At 40.9% G+C, this 22,594-nt stretch overlaps 2 protein-coding genes across 3 annotated transcripts in view; both read right to left on the bottom strand.

Moving 5' to 3' along the window:
• Positions 1–10,701, bottom strand: part of LOC148339797 (FYVE, RhoGEF and PH domain-containing protein 3-like) — a 44,012-nt gene extending 33,311 nt beyond the window's left edge. Inside the window, exon 1 of the mRNA XM_088290414.1 lies at positions 10,402–10,701. Coding sequence (XP_088146540.1) covers positions 10,402–10,474 — 73 coding nt within the window. The 5' untranslated portion in view covers positions 10,475–10,701. The remainder of the gene's footprint in view (positions 1–10,401) is intronic.
• A 4,355-nt stretch (positions 10,702–15,056) lies between these two features.
• LOC148339796 (protein bicaudal D homolog 2-like) overlaps positions 15,057–22,594 on the bottom strand; it is a 31,392-nt gene continuing 23,854 nt past the window's right edge. For both annotated transcript variants that reach the window (XM_088290752.1, XM_088290754.1), the window contains exon 10: positions 15,057–19,823. In XM_088290752.1, coding sequence (XP_088146878.1) covers positions 19,469–19,823 — 355 coding nt within the window. In that variant the 3' untranslated portion in view covers positions 15,057–19,468. The remainder of the gene's footprint in view (positions 19,824–22,594) is intronic.

Raw genomic sequence — 22,594 nt, 5'->3', positions numbered from 1 at the left:
TCTACAGTATGTGAGAGAGGTTTTCACAAGAACGACACAGGCCAATTTGTCAGTGATGGATTACACAAGGCAACTTCACCCAAAACGAGAAGAACATTGCCTTTTCTATGGACGTTTTAAGTCTCGTGTGATCATCCCAACTCGAGGCAACACAGCGTCACGTATCTCTCGAACGCTGCTGCCTCACAAGAACAATGTCCAAACTAAGATGCTACTCCTGTATCCATAAGACAAATATATTTTAAATCCAGAAATTATGTGGTAGAGTAACATTTAAAATGTCAAAGATCAATCGGAAATTGTAACTGCCAGAGCACTGAACATGACCACAAGCTAATTTTACCTCGGCTCCACTAAATTGCGTTCTTTGTAGTCCCATCACTTCACAGTGAAGAAAACGACGGACTACGACAGCGAACTAAAGTGAGCTACACATGAATGAACACATCACAGCTTAGACTTCAATGATCATCACTAAAATTAAGACGCATATAGTGATGTGGTAAAGCAAGCCAACGAGCTGCTTGTAGCCACAAGGATGACGCTTGTCTGGGGTTATGAAAGCTTTACCTGGAAGTGTATTGCTGGCACACCCCTGCAGCCACCACACAGATTACAGAGCGATCACGCTTTGGTTTCATCTCACCAAATGCGAGGGGACACTGTGTGGGTGTACAGACTAATGGGACTCGTTCAAATTTGAAGAGCCAGTTAAAAGAATTACAGGACAAGTATGTTGTATTGCAAGAGATGTTTGTGGAGGAAATTAACAATTTTGCTGACATGGACACACACGCAGATTGGAAACACGCGGAAAGCACATCAACCTAAGGCAGTTTTTTTAAGTTTATTCCATTTCAACCTTCTTTCAGGATCATATGGCACATAAAGTGCTTGTTAGTGAATCAGGGTCTCACTAAAAGATGGGAGGAAAAAGCGAAAAGCCTGAAATAACTGAGGAAGATAATCCACAGTGGGCCAGAGGAACAGGATCCATCTGGGTGGATGTAGCTCTCATCTCCTCATTAGGCTCAGGGTTTTATGTCTGTCCCGTGATGAGAGCTGTGGTGGGTGCAATATGGTCTTTAGATGGGTGGGTGGGGTGGGGGGGTGCGTTGCCCAAATTAATACAACATCCAAGATGGTGAACCAATTGATCAATGAGATGGAAGTCCGTGACTTTTTTTTCTATTTAGACAGGACAAAGATGTGATCTTTGTGAATGGATGAATCCATGAATCCAGTGATGCAAAGCGCCAAAAAAGCCACACCATTACTTCTTTTTTTTTTCATATGCTGAGTAGTACAAACGAGGATCAAATAGTTATTTATTTTCATTCTGTGCTTATGGCAATTTTCCCACACAAACCAAATCTCTAACGCAGGTGCGGGCAAAGTATGCCAAGAGGTGTCGCATGTGGCCAGCTTCATTCTTTCATCCAACCCATTTGTTAAATTGTTGTTACATTAATTTAGCTGATTTTTCCTAAAATTTGTTAGTTTAATTATTCCATGCATATTTTATTGTATTAATGTGTTAATAAATTCTAATGGAATTAACTAAAATATATTTTAATAAAAAAACACAATTGTTATTATTAAAATAAAAGATAATTAATATTTGACAGATTTTATTTATTTTATTTTATTATTTGTGCCATCAGGGGGTCACGAGACTCACATCATGCATTTGGCACAGATTTTATTTCAATGCCCATCCTGATGCTTGGGACAGGTGATGCCTGGTTTGGGGGCAGTGGCCAGGAATCAAACCTGTGCCCGTCTGCACGAAATGTGCCAATACACAACCAGTACAATTGGTTCACCAACTTTTCATAATTTAAATCCACATTTTTCATAAACATTTTAATTAATTATTTTAGATTATCTTCAAATGACCTGTGCGTTTTAAAACTATGTCAGTGCATCTCCATTATTTGGATTTGTAGTCATATCAATTTGTCTGAAATGAAAAAAAAGTAACAATAATGAGAGTGCTTGTGCCCCCTAATGGAATGGATATGCAATTACAGTGTATTCTAGTGCAGCAAAAAAAAAAATCCCTGTCCCTTGCCCCACAATTTGAGATGCACTGCTTAAAAGTACACCCCTTTGCCTTAAGGTCTTCTAAACATTTTTTAAATTATTGCCTTCACCTTTCAATGTTTTGAACGTTTTCACATTTTTGTGTTAATGATGTCAATGTACCTTCTTTTAGTAAATTTGGTAAGCTACTTTTGTTTCCTCTACTTAGCTTCTGAATGTCGCTTTCGTGTTTCGGTGCCGTTTCTTTGCTTGTGAGTTGCCTTCTGAATAAAATGTGCTATATAAACAAAGCTGCCTTGCCTACCTTAAGAAAGATTAGCAGCAAATGTAAATAAAGGACAGTTGGCATACTCATGTCAACGTGACCTTTAGGGTGACACCCTTTGTCACCTACAAAGAAAGCTTTGAATCTGCTTGACTAAACCCGGAAGCATGACAGCAAATACTTCAAACGCCACAGAACGATGCCAATTATACTAGTCTTCAAAAAGCTTTCATGCTTCAGTAAGAGTAGAGGGGGGAAAACTATGAAGCATTACTGCCCTCTACTGGTCAAACAACATTCCCACACAATGTGGACGTCGCTCCCAGCTCATAAAGATGCTAATAATACAAGTTTCCTGACATGGAAGACAGAGTGCGCAAACAACCGATGACAAAGACATGATGCCGAAAATGCATAGAGGACGCAGACGGTGGTAGAGGGTCGAAGGCAACCCAGGGGAGAAAGCATGGAGGGCTCCACACAGAATGCCTTTGTTAGCCACAATCAGCCAACCTGGGACAACATTTACAACATGCTTTATGGGCACGTCAGGTGAGTGAATGGGGCAGTGTGTGATGATTCGGACACACAAGAATCGAAGTGGGAGGAGGGGCTTCTAAATTTAGCTGTGAGAATTAAAAAAAAAAAAAAATAGGATGCACGATAGTAAGTGAGCCACACTGACTTTTAGACGGACTTCCTACATTCCAAGCAGGAAAATAAACATAATAAAATAAAATAAATTAATAAATAAATAAAAATAAAATAAATCCGGATATTTGAGGCAAGTTGTGTATTTAATTTTCATTTTGATTAGCTGGAAAGGAAATAGAGATAGCATCTTATATGGCCCACTGTGTGCCTTCATTCAGACAACTCGGATTTGATTCCCAGCCAGTGCTCCAATAGCCACCATTAAATCTGTCCTGAACCCGGATTTAAAAAAAGAATAACAATAATAATAATAATTGATTGATTAATTAAAAATCAAGGTTTTCTCCAATAATCCTTCCAACTTTCCATATAGTGTAATAACATATCTTGATATATTCTCTAAAATGTGCATAATCATTATCTTGCCATATAAAAACAATCCTGCCACGTTGAACTTCGTTGGACAACAAAAAGAACTTCTTGCCAGCCCAAACAAACCCAGTATCTAAAATAAAGCAATTGTGGCACAATGCTAACAACTGCTTACCATCTGCTACCTACAAGTGACCTCGACCTGTACATATCCATCCCCCCACGCCTCAAATCCCACAGGCCCTGCCCCGCACTATACAGGAAGCTTGTTTCCAGAGAGACGGCTCTTCTGATGATGAGAGGAAAAACACAATGCCTTCAGTGTGCTTAAAGGAGCTGTGCTCATAAAATGTGCGCACACACACAAACACACACACACACTCGAACGCATGCACATGCAAGCACAAAGGCAGAGAAATAGGAATGGAACATGCTTTTACTATTAGGGCCCTTTTTTTCCGTATGACTTTCCCAGGAAAATCCCCCTCATTTGGGAAAGGTTCAATTGAGACAGACAGACAGACTGACTGGGGGACAGATACAAACTATGTGAAATGAAGAAGAAACCGACACCGTAGTCCCAAGACCGAGACACAAAGACTTTTTTATTGTATCAGCCAGATTTCCACCCCAAACCTTCAAGACTTTTAGTTTGTCAAAGCACGTTGATATTGCGACCGAAGCGCATAACCTGGATGATATTGATTCTGCCACTTGCACTCTCAGACTGGCACGTGAGTCCGTCTGTCTTCAACAGTTGGTACCATTTAGGAAAACTAGGTCACTTCCTCCTGTGTGTGCATGTGAGAGTGTGTGTATATATGCGCCTCTGCTAGACCCTCCAATAAGCCGAGAGACCTCCAGTATAAACACATTGTGCTACTCTGTGCAGAAACATCCTCAAACCAAACATGTCTCCTCTCCGCAAGCGCTCCAACTATGCAGCCTTCTCATGAGTCAAGGTTCTGTGGGTGCTGAAGCGCCACTGAAGCTGGAATATCACTTCGGAATACTGCAGCTTAAGCGCTATAAACTTTGGAACATGTTGTCAAGACGTGTGGAAAGAGGCGGCGAAAGCTGTTAAAATGATTGTTGCATCACGCCTGCATTCACACTCAAGGTCACTTGAGTCCGAGTGAAACAAGAGGAAAATTATACATAAAGTATCATGTTGATAGTTCTACGCCTGTTTATCAGTATCTTGCACTCTATACTGAGAACTACTGCCTCCTCAGTCAGCCAATTCACGAGAGCAAACACAATTTTGACTGATTTTGCAATGTCTACAGAATATTGTGTTCAAAAGATGGAGCTATGACAAAAAAAAAAAAAGACTAAGACGTATAAATGCGTCTTTGGGATACGGGACTACAATTTTGAAAACGTATATATACACGTCTGATGGATTGAATGGGTTAGAAAATCTCCCCAGAAGAGTAGATGCTCTTATAGTCGGACTATCCTCACATTTTCCTGTACGTGTCATAACCTTAAAATATAATTTAAATACATGACATACATTACCATCAATATCTTATTTACTCTTGAATGGTACACACCATCAGTTCAGTTAAGGGCTCATCATTATCCGATGACAAGAGTGTGACTGGAAGGCATCACCTGCCAGGAGGAGGGAAAACCGGTTAACCCCCTAACCGTACACCTGCCCCAGCAACAAATGTTATTTAAAACGTGACTGAATAATCAGTCAGGCAGGCCATGCTATTGCATAGCTGTTGCTCCGAAAAAAGAAAAAAAAAAACATCATACCTGTCACAACTGCATTTCTGCCAGTAAGTCAAGAACCAGTCAAACAGGCATGTCCCCCCCCCCCCCCGCCCTTCCAACACTTCATCAAGGGCCTGTACACCTGCCACACACTGTATTATGCTACACGACAGATCTGCCACGATAATGGTCAAGTTAAAAAGCATTATTAACATTATTTATTTATGCGGCACATCGATTTGCTTCTTAAAATTGCAAATTGCAATTCTGATTCTAATTATAATGTATCTATTTTGATCTTGGACATACTCATGTATATAGCTTTTGTTGCAGTATATTACATAATAATAATTTATTATTATTATTATATATATTAATAATAATTATTATTATTATTATTAAATTTATTATTATTTTAATAATAATAATTCATTATTATTATTATTATTATTATTATTATTATTATTATATATATATATTATTATTATTATTGATAATAATAATAATAATAATAATAATAATAATAATAATTCCCGAGTCGCAGGCAAGAACTTTACTTTTGATTCCTACTGTATCTGATCTGATTGCTGCTTGTTGTACCTTGACCAAAGGTAGTCATTTACTACTTGAACAACTTTATAACACACACTTTTACGATTCATAAAAATTGGGTCAAGTGCTTCAGATGGGATCACACTTAGGCCAAAGAGAAAGATAAAGAAAAGTGTGCAGTCAGAGAAGTGAGCCATCACAATGTAGGGCACTTTTCCACATATACGCTTGGAATAGCGACAGTGGCGTCTTGGCCGTGCAGCAGCAGCATCCACACATGACCGCCATTAGGAAAATCAATGTGACACTCAGGCAAGCGTGGAAAGAGCCTTGAGCTTCTGCACGGCCTGAAAAGTTATTCACGCTGTCGCACTCATGAAACGTGATTGACAGGAAGACAGCGATGTGACACGTGTGTGCGTATGTGTGTGTGTGTGTGTGTGTGTGTGCGCGCGCGCGTGCCATTGGCGGACTGTGATGTTCAAAATTGCTACTTCCAGGAATAAACAAAAGTTCACGAGTGATGGCCGTTGCGTTCACTCATTCAGTGGTGGAAAGCCAAAGAGCGTGATCAGATTCTCATGTTATGTGGAGCGAGATATTATCAAGCATCTGAATAGAAACCTTTGATTTTTTTAAATGGAATGCCAAGTATAAAATCAGCAGGCCATGGTGAGTTGTAAGAAAAATGTAAAAAAAAAAAAAAAGCTGAACATTGACTGATGACATCATCAACCCGCAATGAAAAGATGTATGATTGTCTAGTCTAGTCCAACATTCCAAAGATTGAGTATCACATTTTTTTATTGTTTCTGTAATAATCAAAGAGAATATTTTCATTACTCTACGCATGACCGAACACCTAACGGAAACATCCCCTCACTATACTGCATTGTCGTTCCGCATAACAGGAAAGGCATGCTGGTCTATGATCTCAGTTTTATGCCGCCTGGAGTCTACCGGATTTGTGGAATGGATGGACACACATTGAGCAAGTAATTTCATCATTCCTCAAATCACCTTAATTATATCAATTATCATCAATTTGTAATTGTATAAATTCCCCAACATCAAAATTGAACGCGATACAGCACCATTTTCAACTAACAAATTATATAATACACGATAAGGCTAAATGACTATAGAACCATAAGATTATATTCAGCGTGTTTGTTTGCCTGTTTTACAGATTTTTTTTAAGGGTTTGCGGCTGAAAAGAACTGCATTACAAAACAGCAAATGTTTGTGATATAGGATGAAATTTATATCGCGCTTGGGGCAGTAGAGAAGAAAAAAGCAAAGCACAGAAAGGAAAGTAATTCAGCTTGTCATTATTTCCACATTCATTTCAACCTCCATGAACCTGTCGGGAGTTAGAGAAATGATGATTGAAATCAAACTGCAATGCAGCAATTTAGGTTTGTTCCCTTGATATTGTATTACTGTAGCTCGATAATTGAGATCAACCTTGAAGGGCGAAGCAGTTTGACGATCACATCCAATACTGGCCCACCAGATCAACAGGTGTAAGTGCAGTGAACCAGGGGGTCAAGGTTCAAGTCCCGCTGCGGGCAAAATATGAAAATGGCAACTGGCTATTGGAGAGATGCTAGTCTGCTAGCTGGCGACTGTCGAGTTGCCCTTGAGCAAGGCACTTTGGTTCTTGTGTGTGTACAAAAATATGTACACAGCAGTGTTAATAGAAATTCCCTTGCGAGATTACAATCAGTAGACTATATTTAAACAAAAATCATCTAAAATCAAGAAAAGCCTGCTATTATTTGCTGTTTTTCGGGTGGCGCCATTGTTAACAGGTTTTTATTCATTCCTCAACTGTAAAGCACACACCTTCAACCTCCATCTCCGCAAACAACGCTTATTGGTCTGTCTTTTTTTTTTAACCACAGTCCGATCAGTTTGCAGCACAGTGATGTGATGTTGACTATGTGAGAATACAAGCCTGTATTCTGAGAGGGCCAGAGGGGAAAAAAAAAATCGGCTAAATAAAGCACAAAGGTTGCTCTACACAAAAGGTTCCGCCTCAAAACTAGATTGTATAATTTTACAACCATATTTGCGACACCCAGAACTGATCTCGGGCCACTTCTTCACATAGGTCCCATTTTCATGGAGCAAAAGGCACAAATCAAAAATGAAGCCCAAGGTTTGGTGTCGCTTTAAACTAAAAAGGACAAAAATACAGTTTTATTTATAGTAATTACTGCAAAGCGGAGCTGGTGGAACTTGGAGGCAGGAACACGTGTACCGCGGCCTACTGCTAGCGATAGCAACGCTAATTACAAGTTCCACAGCTTTTGTGCTTTTTAAGTAATCTTTCACTAAACAAGCTTGGCCCCATCACTACTTTATGGGACCAAAGCATCTGTCACCAAATGGTCAAGACTGCTTAAACTTGTCCCAACGTGTGTTGAATCTTATTCAGCTAACTTAGCATAGCTTAGCTCGCTATAGCAACTCATTGCTGAGCAGTGATCGAGTTAGAGAGCGTAAAGTGAAGGGATTAATGTGGGAAGTGGGAAATGTGAACGAAAAATAAAGGGCAAGCGAGCGTGACGGTCTCGGCTGGATCTTTTAAAGTCCTCACCTCCACAGCCATCAGAGCAACCCTTAACGGCCACGGGAGCCACTTGACCTGGCAAGAGCACAACATGAAAATTGTGATGCCTCTTGTCCTCATAGCCCCTTCCACACTGGCTTCTCGGTAAATTGTAACGTCAGTACAGTATGCTACAGTAGAGCTGGGATTTATTTTCCTGTGCCTTTTTGACAGCCAGAGTTTGACAAAGAGCCTTCTGCAGTGATTTCTCTGGTGTTAAACCTCACACTCCCTCACACACTGCTGGAGTTCCTTCCTTGGAAAAAGGTAAATCGCAGCCCACCCCATTGCCCACCACGAGTGGTTCATTCAATACACACAGAATCGGAGGTACTGTTAAGGGCAGAAAACTGATGAGATTTTTTACTGCAATGAAGTGGTGGGGTACAAAGGAATAAAATATTTTTTTCACAGGATCTGAAATCCCTGCCAGTGAGGGAGCAAAAAGTCATGTGCGTTGGCAAGTGTGTAAAAGACGAGGCAAAGTCTTTAAAAAAAAATAAAGATGCAACAAGGGTATCAGGGTAGATAATATTCTCAGCGTTCTGTTCATTTTCCTCTTGTTTAGTGTTTATCGCACAAAGCGAGATGTTTACATTGGCTTGGTTAAACACAGACAGGCTCGCATAGCTTTTGTTAATAATAAATAACTTAAAACAGCGAGCCAGGACATCTATGCTGTAGCATCTCGCTGCTTAGTGAGAACCACCATTGTGATGATTACGTAAACCAGAGGAAGGGGGGGATAATACAGTCCAGAATCTGTGATACAAATGTCACTTCAAATCAGACAATAGCGAATATTTCTGATATGTTGAAACAGATTTGCAGAGGATGAGTCTTCAAGTCACTTGAAGCTCCAGTTGCCAAAGTGAAAATAAGAGTGCAGACACAATCTGCTTTGGTTCTCATGTTGAAGGAATACTGGAAGTAACCTGAGAACTCATCAGCAAAAAAAAAGGTGTGCATGTGTGTTGTGCGTGTATGAAGTTTGGTAGTTTGATCTGTGACAAGAAGCCAGTCACAAAAAAAAAATCAGACTTAACAGCTGAACTGCCCAAATTTATGACGGCCACCAGATGGTGCCGTTTTGATAGTTTCCGCCCTTAGATTTGATTTATTTTATGCATAATACAGATATTGTGTATAAATATAATTACATTTGGACAACTCATACTGTCACACAGTCTTTTTAACCTTGAAAGTGCTGCGATCCTTTGATCCATGTTTTTTGTTTTCATTTTAGGTGAATTGATACCGTTATTGAAGCTAGATAACACTGTCAACAGCACAGAATGTGCAATGTAACTTTTTTTTTAGCTGACAAACTCAAAATAGTAACTGCATTTCGTTCTTGAAACACAAATCTTTTTGCTTCCTCCATTGTTTTGTCAAGTTCCAGAATAACTCACTTGAAGCTGTGAACACTGTAGTACCCCTTTCTTATGTATTCTATAATAAAGGTTAGCTGAATGTATTATATTAATAATTCATGGAGGCAATAAATGCCACTTTCACTTGACAGTTAGACTTTGTGTAAGATGTTTGTCATCATTGTTGAGTATTATACCATACCGAGTTATGATTTAGCAAAGAAACGATGGTCGGATTACTCCAGATTAGTCGCGACTGTAAAAACTCGATATATTAGTCTACTGTGTAACAAACTTCACTGGTCACGACTTCAACTACATTACACTAGGACCGGAAGTAGTGACCTCTAGTTTGTGACACACTCCTTTATTCATCCGCCTGGCCCTTCACTCACACACGCGCGCGCGCGCGCACACCCATGCACAATAAGGCATGATGCATGAATGACTCTGGTTTTAATCACCGATGTCAGCAATTCAGATATGGAATGGTCATGAAATCTAGAAACAGTGTTAACGAGGAAGTCAGAACTCGGACCTGAAGAGTTCGACCCAAATGTGCTCCTGCATTTTGTCATGTCAGCTCTCAGAAATACGACTCGAGGCCGACGTGAAGTCGATAAAAACCCGCAGCTGTCCCGCTGACAGCTGGCAACAACAACACAACACCCCCCCTCCGAAAAAAAAAAACGTTTCAGGACGTGTAACAGGAGCCGCGAGACAACTCGTAATGAAAACTTTGGAAAAGCGATTTTTTGAAACACCGATGCGCGTTCACAGACTCGGTTTCTTACCAGTTGCTGACAGTCCCTGCATCTTGCACAAAGTTGCTCGCCGGTCGTATCCTTTCCAAGGGGAAAGTGGCATCCAGGAGCGTTCAACTCGGGCAGGAGACTCCTCTTCACGGACTCCCTCGTATTCCTGTTAGCGCTTCAAAATAAATATTCATTTAAAAAGAGAAAAATAAAACCTCACACGCTATGGACACTTCATGGCTTGCTAGTGGACAAAATAGATTTTAACCGGGTCATCGCGGGTTTTTTTTGTTGTATTTTTTTTTGTAAAAGTGCCGTGGTCGGTGGCTCCTTCCTCCTCCCTCCTCCCTCCCCACATAAAGAACTCCGTCCTGTCCTCCCAACTGCTGGAAAAATGAAAATGCGCGCTACCGGCGCCAAGCGCGCTCACGCCAAGACCCATTCATTGAGTTCGACTTGAAAGTGTCATATTATCACGTTTTAAAAAATGTCACTTTGGATCTATTGTTCTTTAAAACTACTTTCCTATATACTCACTAAAATATTATTTTGTGTTTTGAAGTGAAGTCAGCTTATTCATGTTTTTTATTTTTATATTTTTTTACTAAAGCTACTAGCTTACTTTGGACACCCAGATAAGAGATATATACAATTGTTATACAATTATTCTGCCAATTTTGCTTACAATAAACAGGTCTAGGCAGAAAGAGAAGTAAATTGATGTAGTCTACTTTTAAATAAACTATACTTTGGACTTTATATTTAAAAAAACACTTGTGAATAAGCTTTGTACAAAAAATGTGAATATTTTAATCAATGACAACAAAGTGGACTCAAACCTGATTGCAAGAGATAGTATAAAATTGTGCTGCTTACTGAACTCCTAGGTGCTCTATGATCTAAGAAGTATTTAAAAAAAATACAGATGAGCATTACAATACATTGATATTTACATACTAAATAAAAACAACGTTTTATCTTACCTGAATTGCTGTTCTGTGCAGCACTCAGCATAAACGATTACACCCTAACGGGGTTGTTAGAAAACCTATTTCCAATCAGAAAGAACTTATTCTATGGAATACTAAAGTAAACGTAAATTTAAAAAAAAACTCAATTTGTCAGTGCATGCAATCAAACTTCATTTAACGTTGATTAAAAAAAATAAAGAAATAAATTCCAAACCATGAAAGCCTAGCCTGGCTATTTTTTTAATGCAAGTGTAATCATATCAGCCCATCTTGAACACTGTATTTTAGAAAAGTTGACTGAAGATTGACTCTTGGAGCCAAATACAGATCTGCCTTGATAGCTTCAGGGGCAGCCATTTGTGAGGAAAACCGTGACCGGTAACAGTCTCCATACTCGCTTTGTTCCGCTCTCCAATCAGCTGAGCGAGTCATTGCCTTTATGAGTCATAAACAAGTTGACAGTAGGCCATGCACATCATCGGATAAAAGGAAAGTAGTTGGGAGTACTATTCACAGAGTTCAGTGGTCATTTCATTATGTACGTAAGAGCCCAAAAGCCAAATTGCTGTCAACCTCTGAAACTAACAAGATGACACTTACCCGCAACAACTATATTCAAATAGAACGGTTAATTATAGAGCATACAGACTGCAAAGCTCAACCAAGGCCAAATCAGAAGGAAACACACAAGCACGTTTTGGTGAAACAAAAGATAATTCCCAAGCAATCATATTTCGTTATAGGCAGTTTTCAACAATGACACTTGTGTTCATTCAATAATCTTATTATTGGAATGACAGATTTTTCTTTACGATGGCATAAATAACAGCTGCCTGCAGCTGTCAAGAGTACAATTAGAACATTTGTTAGCTGTTAGTTGATAGATTGAATTGGATAGATTGGTCGGTTTCCCATGTTGTGCAATGTGTTCTATGGACTGCTTTTTAAATTAAATTTCCTGTATCCGCTGTTGCCGCTGAAACAATTTAGAACATCCCCATTGTGAGACAAATACAGTTTGTTAAAAGAGACTCATGGATTTTAGACTATAAGTCAGTCGTATTTAAACTTTAACATTTTATTCAAACGCCAAAAAAGAACTTTAAAGATTACATACTACAGCGGACTCCCTATGACGGCATCTTCTGCATGTCTTCTCTCCGAAAATGCGTAGATGGTCCAGTTGCAGCCATTCCCTGACACAGATACTCTAATTGGAAAACCATGACTCCCATTTTTGAAAACTCAAGAGTACAGTTCTAATTGAACTCCACTTGGATCTCTGCTTGTATCTCTTTGAAAAACTAGCAGGAGTAAGTCAAACATGTGCAAGTCACAAGCAAGTCGCAAGTCGTAATCTTCAAGTCTCAAGCAAGTGCCAAGTTACTGTGGAAAAAGATCAACGTGCGCACATTCAATCAAGACCTGCTATCGGCCACAATTCACACCCAATTGCTCCACACGCTTAAGATTACCTTTAAGTTTGTATGTCCCTCTTTGTCCTTTCATCTGTACCATTCCTCTGCGCTGTCATCTTTAAAGACATCACAGCCACACTCATTATAAAACAACAGAATCAAAATGCAAACAGTCGCACATGATTCACTACAAAGTTTAAGCTAACCTAGCTAACTAACCTAGCTAGCTAACCTAGCTAACTAACCTAGCTAGCTAACCTAGCTAGCTAACCTAGCTAGCTAACCTCGCTAGCTAACGTTCACAGTTCTCACTGCTAGCTAAAAGGTAAACATCAGAGATTTTGTGTCTTTTATTATCGAGTTGAAAACCTTGCACGTGGCTACTTTTCTTTTCCTTGATTCATCAAAAAAAGATAATCTTTGAATCTCAATGGTTTTGTCTTTGGAGCATCTCACTTGCTAGTCAGCCTCAGCCCTCGTCCGTTGGCTGGGTTACAAACAAAAGGCAAAGCCAAGTCAGAAGCATGGTGGTCCAAGACCAGCAAAAGCAGCCTGGATTCAAACATCCAAACCAATAGTTACTGGGCAACCCACGCTACCAACTGAGCCACAGCCACCCTAGCAAGGTCGGCATACCGTTGCCCAGCTGGTAGCTGATGACCAGCAAGGCAAGCTCATTTTTCATTCTTTTTTTAAAACATTTTTTAGAAGGCATTTCATAAACTCGAGTTCAAGTCTTATGACTCGAGCCCCCCCACCTCTGATGGCATCCTCTAGGGTGCTATCACCACACAGACTTAAGACGCGTGTTTCTTTTTTGGAGTTGTGAATAAACCTCATACTGTTTGAATCAACACTACTGTGGAAGTTATGCGAGAGGCCGGGTGATTTTCGATGAAGCCCAGGCGTAACTGGTCATAAAAACTGTCGCTCAGTAGTAAGTGCATTATATTCATGAAGCATAAATAGCTAATATTGTAATACATTTAGGGTTAAAACTTCAAACCTGTATGATATTCTTCACCATCACCATAGGTTCATATATACTATATACAATGATTTTTCTAGCTTTTGCGGCATCTTGTGTCATCATCTATAAAGTGAATCTGCAGTCAAGTATGTGCAGTGGAGCTAAAATTCAAGTGAGTTGATGTTGAATCACCTCATGAGGCCTGAGCTCGCAACCCCACTGGTCATGCATTTGTTACCGCCATCAATGGTCTTATTCCTGCTCCAGTGGCTCTCTTCTGAAAATGTGCATGTGTGTGCGTGTACTAAGGAGAGCCACGTGAGAGTTTGTCCTCCATCAGACCAGCTGATCATGGCTCACTGCTCCTTCAGCCTCCACATGGATTGATCACATGGCTGATGCTCATGAAGAGGGCTCTTTGTAGGCACAAACTCACACAGCAAATCGAACCTGGACTTCAGCGCTATGCTTGAAACTCAACTAACACTGTCTTATAGCGACACCACGTGGTGCTTTTGAGTAATGCGCACAGCATCTCCGATGTGAAACAGCTGTTCTGCTGAGACTCCGCCCTTAACATTACTGCATGGAGCCATGGGAGCAGTCCCACTGACCCACATTTTGTCTGCCAGTCCACCCGAGTGAGAGAATCATGCAGGGGTACCGACAGGGGCTCCCCTGTTACAAAAAGTGACGTCATGTCTTTTTCCACTGCCTTGTTGAGACCCACCGCTTATTATTTCGGGCATGGTTATTAAATATCCTAACAGAGGGCACAATAACGTAACCCCCCCCCCCCCCCAAAAAAAAATGCTTAGGCTTAAAATACCAATTATGTGTTTTTATTTGATACTGTATTAATATTTTTTGTTATTTTATGCGGTTGCCCCACTTTTATAAATCCGAATGAAGCATTCTATTTGATTTGCACTTAATCGGAAAGCAGGCTGTGTTAAGAGTCCAACAACTGCGGTTTAAAGTAAGAGCTGGTCTCCAGAGCCTGGACAGGAAGTGCTGGGGGCACCAAAGGTCAGTGGAAATCCGCTGCCATGAGATGTGTGGGTGTGTCCCCAGAGGGAAGCGAGGAAGGAGGGAAAAGGAGGAGGGAGATGGCGGTGGAGTCTGAAAGCTGGGAAGAGGCAGTGGGAGTGTTGTTGTGCATTGTATGAAATGTGATCCTGAAACCTTCCACAGCTGGGAAGCATGGCGTCCATCTGGGAGTGCTCAAGCGTCTACGTTTCACCACACACTTCCCAAGTTAACCCTGCATCTGCTGCTGTGGAGGAGCTTCTGTTCACCACACACACAAAAAAAAAAAACAACACCGACAAGCTATGCGACTTAAGTCACGTTTATTGATTTTACCCAGCATGACTACCTTTACACAGTTTGGACCACATCCCAGCCAGAAAACAAACCAAACACTTTCACCGGGTTAGTTCAGCAGTAATACATCAGATTCATCTCACTTAATTTTTTTCCTAATTTTCCAAGACCCTAAAAAGTTTACCTGTTTTGTTTTCACTGCTGTGTAAAGGTCCCATAGCTGATAAACATGCATGTGACATTAGGTTGTAATCAAGACCACTGATCATAATGCACATTATTGATAAGAATACAGTACTGCATGACAGGTCAAATAAATATTAACATACAGATGAAGTCATTATTTCATATAAAGATATCAAACTTTTACGGATCAATACTGAAAACACAATATGACAATATAAAGTTTGCACAGCTAGTTTAATTATCACAATGCAGTCGCTTACAGCAAACAGAAAACTTTTTTTTTTTTAACTTCAACGTTATCAGAATTGCACTTTTTTTTTTTCTCGTTAGCTTAACTTTCATATTGTTAACTTTGACGCCTCAACAAACGAGCATTGGCTATCATGGCACTATTCACGCTTGTTGATGCTAATTTAGTTTTCTGTTTCCTGAAAACAAAATTGCTTAACAGTGTATAAAAAAAGGTTTGAAACTGAAAAAAAAAAGAGAAAAAGATAAAATGCGCTCTCTGCATTTTTTTTCTTCAATAATACTATCGATATACTCCATGACCTTCACCAAACACCGCTTGTAGTTTCCAATAACACACTCAGCTACACAAACACACGAAAGATGCTTGGAGCCGTTTGTTCAACAACAGGAGGCCAAATGGACTTTTGGTTCTCAAAGTTTGATTAAAAAACAAAACATTTTGTTAATACCCCTGAATTTATTGAGCGGATCGCTGACCTGCAGAATTCAATACAATCTTGGAATTATTCAGCTAATTCTAAAACTTATCTTCTTAGTCATGCAGAAAGGGGGCACAATTCCCTTTGCGCTTATTGCTGCTCAGAGACATTTTGAGTCCCGAGTCGTCACCCAGAGAGACAAAAACATAAAAAAAACAACAAAAAAAACGCTAGTCTAAAATTCTCCCTTGAAACAATGAAAGGCACTACTGGTCCGAAACAAGAACGAACGAAACAAAGCAAAAAGATCCCCAGCCCAACTGACACCTTTTGTAGTTGGCGCTTTGTCTGTCAGACCTTAAACGGTGTACCAAGATTTGGCACGATAAATCAAGAGAGAATGAAACAATTCCAATTTGGAATTTAATGCTCGCTATTGCAGAGAATTCTGAAGGTCAGTGATCCCGTTTCAGTGGAACGCCCTCGGTAAGAAGCTAGGAAAAAAAGTCATATCGCTCAAATTTTCCCAAAACACAACTTACCGATTCAAGTGAGAGCGTTGTCAAGTTTCGAGTTATTTTGAACTATTCCTAGGAATAATAAATACGAAAAACCCCAGAATTGGATCACCCTGGATTTTTGTAGTGAATATGGCAGTAGAACGAACATAACAGATAAATAACAGCACAACATATAATGAAATATAACTTAAAGAATGAGTAACTCATGTAGAACTCCTTTAGGATTAGGCAAAAGTTGTAGCGCTGTGGTTTGTGGAGTAAACTTTAGTCGAGTAACAAGATTTTTGTGGGACACACGTACGGTCAGAACTTGAATTTATAATATCCTATACTGAATATCTCACAAACCATAGTACTACCACACTTTCCTAAAGGTTAATCATATTCTGTTAGAATTCTATATTATAAAAGTGCACAGATTAAAAATAAACTAAAATAAAAGTAAATCCAAAAATAAACATGGACCAAAAAAACAAAAAAAAAAACCAAAACATCTCCTCTGTCTTGTCACTGGTGGAAGCAATCAATCAATTCGCAGGCTTGAAACACAATTTGTGTTTGTTTGGGATAAACGAACAGTCATTTAAATTGGAAAAAAATATAAAATGAAAAAAATTGACATTTATTTTTCAACGTTAGCACAAAAAAAGCACGCATGTTGTTTGCTCAAAAAACAAATTTCTGAGTAGCTTTTACTTTAAATTAGAGGATAATATACAGAACAATTAGTTCAACAAACTCGAATTTCTTTGTTGTGAAATACAGGAAAGCCAATTTTCCCAACAGCAAAACATTTTGAGTTCAGTCCATTTTCAAAATTGTTTTTACAAGCGCACAAGCAGAGGAGATGCTGTCTTGTATACAATTGATGAGTAATGCTTTTGTCATGCAGGATGTTTCAGAATACGAAAGCATCGTGTGTGGAGTGACGGAAAAGATGGAAGCGACAGGAGGTAGGAGGAGCCAATCAGGTGACGCAGATTTCGACAAGTATGAATCCAAGTCAAGACCACGTAACCTGGGGTCTCGTTAACGCTCAGCTTTTACTGAGCTTCCGCATGAAGAACGGCTGACTCAGCTAATCTGAGTCTTGTGGTTGAACAACCAGTCCTCAGTTTTTTCTCTCTCTCCTCTCCCAAAAAAAATAAAAAAATGAAACGAGCTTCTCCCTCGGGAAATGCCCGCGCAGTCTAAGTCAACTACTACCTCCTCATCGTCATATATGTGAGACACGTGACTGACTACGAGTTGGCGGCTTTTTCTTTTCCCGCCGTCTCCATGCTCACTCAAACAGGGTTGACGCGACGCTGACGTTGTGTCGCTCTCTTCACATGCGAGACGGAACAAATACCGCAGCGGGATCCTGCAAGATCATTCACCTGAACGAGATCGTGTTAAGAATATAGAGTTTTATATATACGGGTAGAAAATTGTTGGGGTTTTTTTTTTTTTGCAAAAATTTGCTCAATCTTGAAGGAAACCCTCGCATCAACCCTGCTTTTAGAATCATAAAGCTAATGTTTGTTATGATCCACAAGCAATATATTGAGTATTAAAACACAAGCCCCACTCTTATTTTTTTTTTACTATTTGCGTAACATATGTTCGGCAAAGGTTTAAAGCTATTCTGGCTACTAAGACAGTACTTCGCTTCGCCCTCGCACATCAAACTAAAAAAAGAAAAAAAAAAGAGGATGAGGTTCCATTTGAACACACATCAGTAACACGCACACACGCATGAGTTCTAAAGGGTAAAACAAAAAGTGAGGACGTTACCTGAACCGACACAAAATCCTCAATTGTACTTTAAGGTTGACCTTGGGAGGGTTGCTGGCAATCTAAAATGCTCCTCGTGGCCAATTGGAGACAGGAGAAGCACATAGACGGAGGAAGGGAGAGTAGGACGCAAGGTCACGGTTTAAACATATCAAGTGTTTGCTTTGTCAGGCACTTTGGCCGCGTGGTTTGTCGGTTTGGAGATTGATCATCCAATTTGTGCTCGTTTACGATTGAAAGGAATCATTTTGTTGCAAACCATATCTGTTCACAGTATATCAATGAAATCCCATTTTTGCCCGAAGGTTGAACCTGAGGCACCGATGCTGAAGCGCACTTATTTTAGATTTGGAGATTGAGTTGTCAAATATCCTGTCTCCCTCCTCGTATGGCTCTGAAAAAATCCATTGCAACATGAATATGTAACACTAAAAAGACCGCAAAAATAACTTCTCACTGACAACGTAGTACGCGAGTCGATCGCGTACCTCGACAACAGAAAAGCACTTAAAAAGCTCGTACAGCTGCAAAGCCATGCGTTACTATTGTGCATGAGCCGTATTGCTGCACGAGTATCACAGCTTGGACTTGAAAGCAATCCTCAAATAATAAACAGCCGCGGTCACAGGTGCTCCTTCACTGCCCATCGGAAAAGTGATCCGGATTTTCATGTATCAGTTCAAACGGCGCTCCCTTGCTCAAACTGCAGGGATGGATTGCATGTATATATATATTTTTTTTTTTGTGTTCAATCTTTGTAAACATTTACCATAACAGTGGTCAGCTGAGCTTTCATCATTTCAAGGAGCACCCGTGCCACCAGAAGTCTTCTTTGGAAATCCTCCTGTTCAACACATCTCTATGATGTGTTTGTTGCCGGGCAACAAACACACTTAGGAGGCAGAAGACTGAAGCGCAAAGCACAAACGCCACCTTGAGCTTCCTATGTACAGCACAAAGACTTTGGAAAGAATAGACACTCCAGTATATGCACAAGGTGCCTTGAACATAATCACGGCCGTACAATGCCTTGTTTGTCTACTACAGTCCAAATGTCTCGTGCACACTGTACACAAACCTGTGCATCACCAAGCCTTGACACTAGCACACACAAGCAGATGTTTAGTCACACAGTAGTCCCTAGAGGAGCACAGGCCAACCAGAGAGCAAAGCGAGCGAGTGGGGGCTCTTTAACACTATGGCAGGGGAGGCCCTCGGGCCCCCTCCCCTCTGTACACAGCAGTTCCTTGCAGACTCGGCCGCCGCTTCAGTCGCAGTAGATCTTATACTTCTCGCTGCAGAAGACGGCGGGGCCTCCCAGGAGGCCGCTGGGCATGGCGTTGCCGTGCTCGGCTTGGCCGGAGCCGGCGCAGGTGAGAGCCTGGCTTACGTTGGGGTTGCCAGCAGCGCCGGTGGAGGCCTTGCCGCGGGTTTTGGAGCGCAAGCCGTTGACTGTGCGCCGCGTCTGCTCGTGGTCGAACTCCAGGTCCTCCAGGCGCTGCGTCAGGGCCAGCTTCTGCTGGATGGCCATCCTCAGCAGAGAGTTGAGGGTCTTCTTTTCATCCTCTGCCGCAGCCAGCTGCCTCTGCATGGCCTCCAACTGAGTGACATATTCGTCGCAACTGGGGATGAAATGACACATGGCCAAATTTAAAAGGGGCACATGGCATGATATTCACGTAAACATTTGGACATTTTAGCTGCTGATGTGGCATAACAGTGTAATAACAGTAAAATCAATTGGGCTTTGAATGGCAATGTTTTGCTTTATTATACTTGTTATACAGCTACTAGAGTAAAATTGTAAAAGTGTAGAGATCCACTCGCATATGTACCGCATTGCACAAGCACACCCCTCCCAGATTGCCACCAGGGGGCGCTATTCACCCTTCAATTCAAGTTACGCAGCCTTGCTGTGACATCGACCAGTTCCATTTTCACAATTCTAAACAGTTTGTCACTGAACTGGTTCCATTATAATAATTGCCAAAGATTACTAGGGTTTTTTTTTTCCCCCCCGAACTCTCTCTGCTTGTAAAACAAGAGCCACTCGCAACAAGCCATTGCGCTTGTAAGGACGAAGAAGGAATTGAAAGGTAGTTCATCTTGCTTAAGCAGCTTCCAGTCTTCAGACTTTCACAGTTTTGGGAGTGTGTATTCTTCGATTCTACCTCCACTGAGCTAAACATTGTAGAGGTTAGGGCGGGCTCTCTAATTCATCCTCATGCACCTAAAACATCCAGTTAGGCCTTAGGGGGGCATTCTCAAAATTGTTGGGAGAATGGAAAATGACACTGTAAAAAGAATTTAAATTCCATGGGGAACTAGGAGGTCTTGTCCAACCCCTGCCTTATTTAAAAAAAATGAATAATTATAAAAAAAAAAATCAACAGTGAGGGAATTGAAGAAACTTCAAAACACTCAACAATGTTAATCACTGTGGTGTAGCCCCTCACACCACATCTTAACTTTTTAAACATAAGTGAGATCACATTACCGCCACAGTTTTCCCGTCTATGTGCAAAATAGCAAACAACAACTGTCCCACATGACTGCTTGCATGCTGCCTTGTGGCAAAGTCACCCATCACCTGGTGCAATTTGATGCGTGACACTGAACAGGTAAAAAAAAAGCGACAGTGACTCACAAAGTCGCTGACAAAAAAGAAAATATCAAAGTGACATTCCTCTGAGGACAACTCACCTCAATTGAGGGAGGAGTCTTATTTTGTGTATTCTTCAACGGTAACCTCACCCTACTTTGTTTCATATTCGCTGCATACTGTGTGTCTGTGTTTATGTCTCTAAAATGCATTATGTCACACATTTTGGTGAATTCATTTTTTTCACTTATTACAAGGCCACAGAATTTTCTAAAAAGTAATCCAAATGTAGTTTGGAGTTACGACTTATTTACTTTTCTTGTTATAATACACAAATATGTGTGTGTGTGCGAAGGATACTATTGTTCTAAATATCTCGAGGGCACAATCTCAAAACAGACACGCCATGTGCAGATGTTTTGCTGCGTGCGTTGCTACACGTGCTGGGAGAGCGTGAACCCGACTGACCACCGGACAAACATAACCTTAGCCCCTCCTTTGTGTGTGCAGTTTGATTCCCAGTGGGACACACACATGCAGACAAAAGGGATCAGTCCTGCTTCATTAAATCCACCATGATGAGGGTGGGAGGGCTGGATCGAGTCGACTTAAGGTTGGCTGGGGGGGGCTGAGAGGGGTTTTCCCGGGGGGGAAAAAAACGACGAGTCTATTCTTGGGACTGCTTGGATACAATAGAAGCGTTTCTGTGCTGGTGATGGGGTGAGAGGCACAATGGAAAAGGGAAGGCTGCTAAATAGTTAGCACATTCACAGCTTTAACAAACAACTTTTGAGAATCTACTTGTCACATGAGCCCTTAACTATTGCATCACTCATGCAGCCGTAATTCTGACGCACACACACACACACACACACACACACACATGCACAGCTGTTGTGTTGTCTGGAACTCGATTGGTCATGGTGGGTTGGCTATCACTCAAAGGGAAGGGTCCCCGAGGATTAATTGAATGGTGACGGGGAGACAACAACTAACAAAGGGGCTGCAGGTTCGATGAGGAGCAAAAGTGACTCAGGCAAATGGCTCGGCTGTGAATCAAGAGGCAACCAGCACTGAGAACATGTCTTCGGAATGTGAAAAGGCAAGAGCTAACATGACACAAGAAGCTGCAGCTGGAAAGATAAAAATCACAGCAGCCCACATTAAGGCACATACTGACCCTACCCTGCCATCCAAACTATGACTGCAACATGAATTTAGAAAAAAAAAAAAAAAAAAAAAAGAAGAAATCCACCAGCACAAGCATTATAATGGTGGTGAACAGTGGAAAAAAAAAAAAAAAAAAACAGCACGTGAAGGACTCTTTCCTCCCTTTCTTTAGTGGAGAATCGGGTGCTTGGTGGTGAGGAAGGACAGAGGGGTGTGTACACAAAGGCAAGGGAGTGTGGGAAAACTCTAGTCCCTCGCACCGTCCCCTCCCTCACCTCCTGCTGCATAGGACAGAATTTACATACCAATATAAGGATCCCATAAACACAGTGTAATTCATGCGGAGAAAACAGAACACTGACAGGAACCAGAGCCTGACGGATATTGTCGTCAAAGGAGTTGTTTCGGAGACCAAAACGCATCGTGAAGAGCCACAAAAGCGTGATTAGAGATCGCGTTTCAGCATTCCATAGACAAGCCGCGGCCATGTGGTTCTGCAGAGTGCCAACGTGACACCAGCATTTTACATTTGCGGAATAGGGAGGCTAAAGCGCTTGAGAAACAATTGTGAATTCATGTAAGAAATGACAATGATATCACAGTAGCTGTGTTAAATTCGAT

This window comes from Idiotropiscis lumnitzeri, chromosome 3 (genome assembly GCF_059441095.1).
Source record: "Idiotropiscis lumnitzeri isolate Australia: NSW breed Sydney's pygmy pipehorse chromosome 3, RoL_Ilum_1.0, whole genome shotgun sequence".
In the NCBI taxonomy this organism is placed as follows: Eukaryota; Metazoa; Chordata; class Actinopteri; order Syngnathiformes; family Syngnathidae; genus Idiotropiscis; species Idiotropiscis lumnitzeri.
Note: the sequence above shows the minus strand (reverse complement) of the source record. Positions and strands in the feature narration are given on the sequence as shown.